Source organism: Malus domestica, chromosome 03, assembly GCF_042453785.1.
Source record: "Malus domestica chromosome 03, GDT2T_hap1".
Lineage (NCBI taxonomy): Eukaryota > Viridiplantae > Streptophyta > Magnoliopsida > Rosales > Rosaceae > Malus > Malus domestica.
In genome coordinates this window covers 34,140,525-34,143,497 of record NC_091663.1, presented here as the reverse complement: position 1 = coordinate 34,143,497, position 2,973 = coordinate 34,140,525, and the positions used below count along the sequence as shown (strand labels likewise).

At 40.2% G+C, this 2,973-nt stretch overlaps 1 protein-coding gene across 3 annotated transcripts; it reads right to left on the bottom strand.

Annotated features, from left to right (window-relative positions):
- Window positions 1-963: 963 nt before the first annotated feature.
- On the bottom strand, window positions 964-2,669 carry LOC103432223 (histone H2A variant 1). 3 transcript variants are annotated; one of them, XM_008370406.4, is made up of 3 exons: window positions 2,422-2,669; window positions 1,779-1,898; window positions 964-1,498 (listed from the first exon to the last, which is right to left on the bottom strand). In XM_008370406.4, exons 2-3 carry the CDS (start codon window positions 1,890-1,892, stop codon window positions 1,202-1,204), a joined length of 411 nt encoding a protein of 136 aa, XP_008368628.1. In that variant the 5' UTR covers window positions 1,893-1,898; window positions 2,422-2,669; the 3' UTR covers window positions 964-1,201. The 3 variants fall into 3 exon arrangements, with proteins under 3 accessions (XP_008368628.1, XP_008368634.1, XP_070675472.1); XM_008370412.4 differs by having other exon boundaries at window positions 1,779-1,908; window positions 2,422-2,515; XM_070819371.1 differs by lacking the exon at window positions 2,422-2,669 and adding an exon at window positions 2,237-2,404 and having other exon boundaries at window positions 1,779-1,908.
- Window positions 2,670-2,973: the final 304 nt, after the last annotated feature.

The window sequence follows — 2,973 nt, the reverse complement described above, 5'->3', positions numbered from 1 at the left end:
TGCACATAAAGAAGAAACCATTCATCCACCCCTAAGATGATAGCAACATCATGTTGTGCTTGGCTCATACATTTGTGAGTAATTATGAGTCATGTGTTGACAACAATTGAAGACATGGTGACTACCACAAGCAAAGTTATACTTTATAGACTAGGTATAGACTTTGGTGCATGCTAGGTAGGCTAGGTGATGATTATGTCATGTGAACTTAAGACTTTTTGGTCTTGGTTGTTGGCATAGTTGCTAGTGTATGCCTATAACTAGATGCAATATTTGTGCATTTAGTAATGCTTAGAAAGTGGGAAGGCAAGCATCATATAAGCATCCAAAGGGAGAGCATCCGGCTCTCCCATGAGAAAGGTTGAACATGGGTTGAGAGAAAATCAAGAGAGCTAGAGTGAAAAGTATTCTGGTGAAAGAACTCTTGGGGTAGAGTGAGGCTCTTGGGAAAATTCTATGAGTGGGTGTGCAAGGGATTCGGGATTGAGTTATGTTGATTTAACTCATGTGTACTTGTACTGTTATTCTCATAGTGAAGAGCAATATCTCTCCAAGGATGTAGGCAGGATTTTTGCCGAACCTCGTTAATTTCTCGGTGTCTTTATTTCTTGTATTTTATTCTGTTCAGTTGAGTGTGATTTGATGAGGTTGTAATATGAATCTTGTTTCCGCACTAACGAACAGGCCAAGGCACAACACATCAAACCGACGGGATCGTTGACCCCAGACACCACCACATCAATAAGTTGTCTGTTGGAAGTATAACATCGACATAAAACATTTCGATTAAAAGGATGCAAATTTACAAAGATCAAACGCCAAACCAAAAACATACCATCTTCTCTTGATTGCTTAGACGTAATCATATACGATCGCCTACTTCAACCACAGAAGCATAGGAAGAATTTTATCAACGCGGAAGTTCTCTCTTTCACAACAATCATCATCTTAAACAAGAAGAAGAGCTTAAAAGGTCACATGATATAAATAAGGATAATGAGAATACCTGGTTAAACTATCCAACAAAACACATGAACATGAACAAACATACAGATGCCGGTTCAAACGGACAAGCACTAGATTGCCCATATGTACTTCTAAATCCAGCTAACCTAAACAGCCACTAAAACACGAGAATAAAACAGTCATAATATTAAACAACGCCATTGGTTAAAACCCATTTGAATCATCAAATCTTGAATCACTCCTTGGAGGTCTTGTTGATGAGGGACTTGTGGATGTGGGGGATGACACCACCTCCGGCAATGGTTCCTTTGATCAGAGTGTCCAGCTCCTCATCTCCCCTGATGGCCAGTTGCAGATGCCTCGGTGTGATTCTCTTGACCTTGAGATCCTTGCTAGCATTTCCGGCCAACTCAAGAACCTCAGCAGTCAGGTACTCGAGGATTGAGGCCAAGTACACAGCAGCAGTGGCGCCAACACGCCCATGAGCAGCAATTCGCTGTTTCAGCTGCCTATGAATTCGACCCACCGGAAACTACACATAACCAAAACGCAAACTCAGCACAAACCAACACAGACCAAACAAACCCAAATGCAAATTCATCAACAACAAGGCAAATAAAACGAACCCAAAAGCAGTTTCAGCACCAACAACACAGATTAAACAAACCCAAATGCAAATACTGCAAAAATGATGAAAATAATACAAAGCCATATGCAATTTCAAAACAAGCAACACAAACTAGATAAACCCAAATGCGAATTCAGCACCAACGACGCATTGGTAAATTTGAACTGAAAAACTGAAGGAGTACCTGGATACCAGCGCGAGATGAACGAGAAACAGGCCTCTTCTTGTCCTTGTCCTTGTCCTTGTTAGCTGCTGTGGTTTTCGCTGCTATAAGCCCCTTCCCGCCCTTGCCCGCCATTTCTACCTGCAAAAATCTTTTTCAAATTTCAGAATAAATTTTATATATAATAGCACAAACAGGAGACCCCAAAAGAAATTGAACGAATCAGGACTTCGCAGAACGTTGAAATTCAATTCCTCCAAAAAAAATGGTATATTTTCCCCAATTTGTTGCAAATCGGAAATGGAAACACTGCCGGTAGTGAAAAGGAAGGTGAATTTCGACCCAATATTCAGAAAAATTAATTCAAATTCAGTCGGTGGAGTCAACCGAAACCCAGATCTGTAAAAGTAACTCGCAGATCCCAAGTGAGAAATTTCAGAAAAATCAAGTTGAAATCTAGCTTAAAAAATCGTACGAACCACAAACACAGAACGAAGCGTTCCAGATCTGAGTCTTATCTTCCCTAGCCGGGAAATCGACAATTCCAAATTAAACGACGCAACCCAAAGGACATCGCGGCTAAAAAAACCCCAATCGGGAAAACCCACAAATCTTTGAGATCGAAAGTAAGCACAGCCAGAGAGAGATAGAGAGAGAAGGAGACCTGAAGAGTTCTTGGGAAGCCTGAAGACCGAAGGGAACCGTAGAGAGAGAGGGGAAAGCTAAATTTAAGAGGGAACGTGGAATTGGGTAGTTTTACCCAAACCCGGAGGGTAATATCGTAATTATCGTGCGGGGATTTTGGGTCCGTTTTGAACGCGGTCAGTGCAAAAGGCGGTTCGTTTTGGGTGGGAAATTAAAATTTTCACCAATTTCGATTTCAAAATTTCCCACTTTGTTTTCCCTTCAATTGAATCCCAAATCTCACCAAACTATTTTATTGCCAAAGTCTTTGGCATCTTACATACAGCGCGTTTTGAGTTTGATTTTTTATGTTTGTGAATCATACAATGTTGGTTCGTGAACGATTCAATGTTTCTATAAGTCTTTTTGGCCTTTAAAAAAGTAGAATGTCATTAAGAAACCATCAATTGGTCTTCCTTTTTTAGAGCAAAAGAAAGTCTTTTACATATTTGTTTATTTTAGGTACGCAGAGCACTCCACATCGTCACATCTCTTTTTGAAGACAAGGTAAATTGAGTAATAACTTAATAAG

Excerpts from the sequence above, each read along its gene's own strand:
- LOC103432223 (XM_008370406.4), bottom strand. The coding sequence starts at position 1,892 with ATGGCGGGCAAGGGCGGGAAGGGGCTTATAGCAGCGAAAACCACAGCA. Across the intron at positions 1,499-1,778 it reads CATCTCGCGCTGGTATCCAG|TTTCCGGTGGGTCGAATTCA; the intron begins GTACTCCTTCAG and ends GGTTATGTGTAG.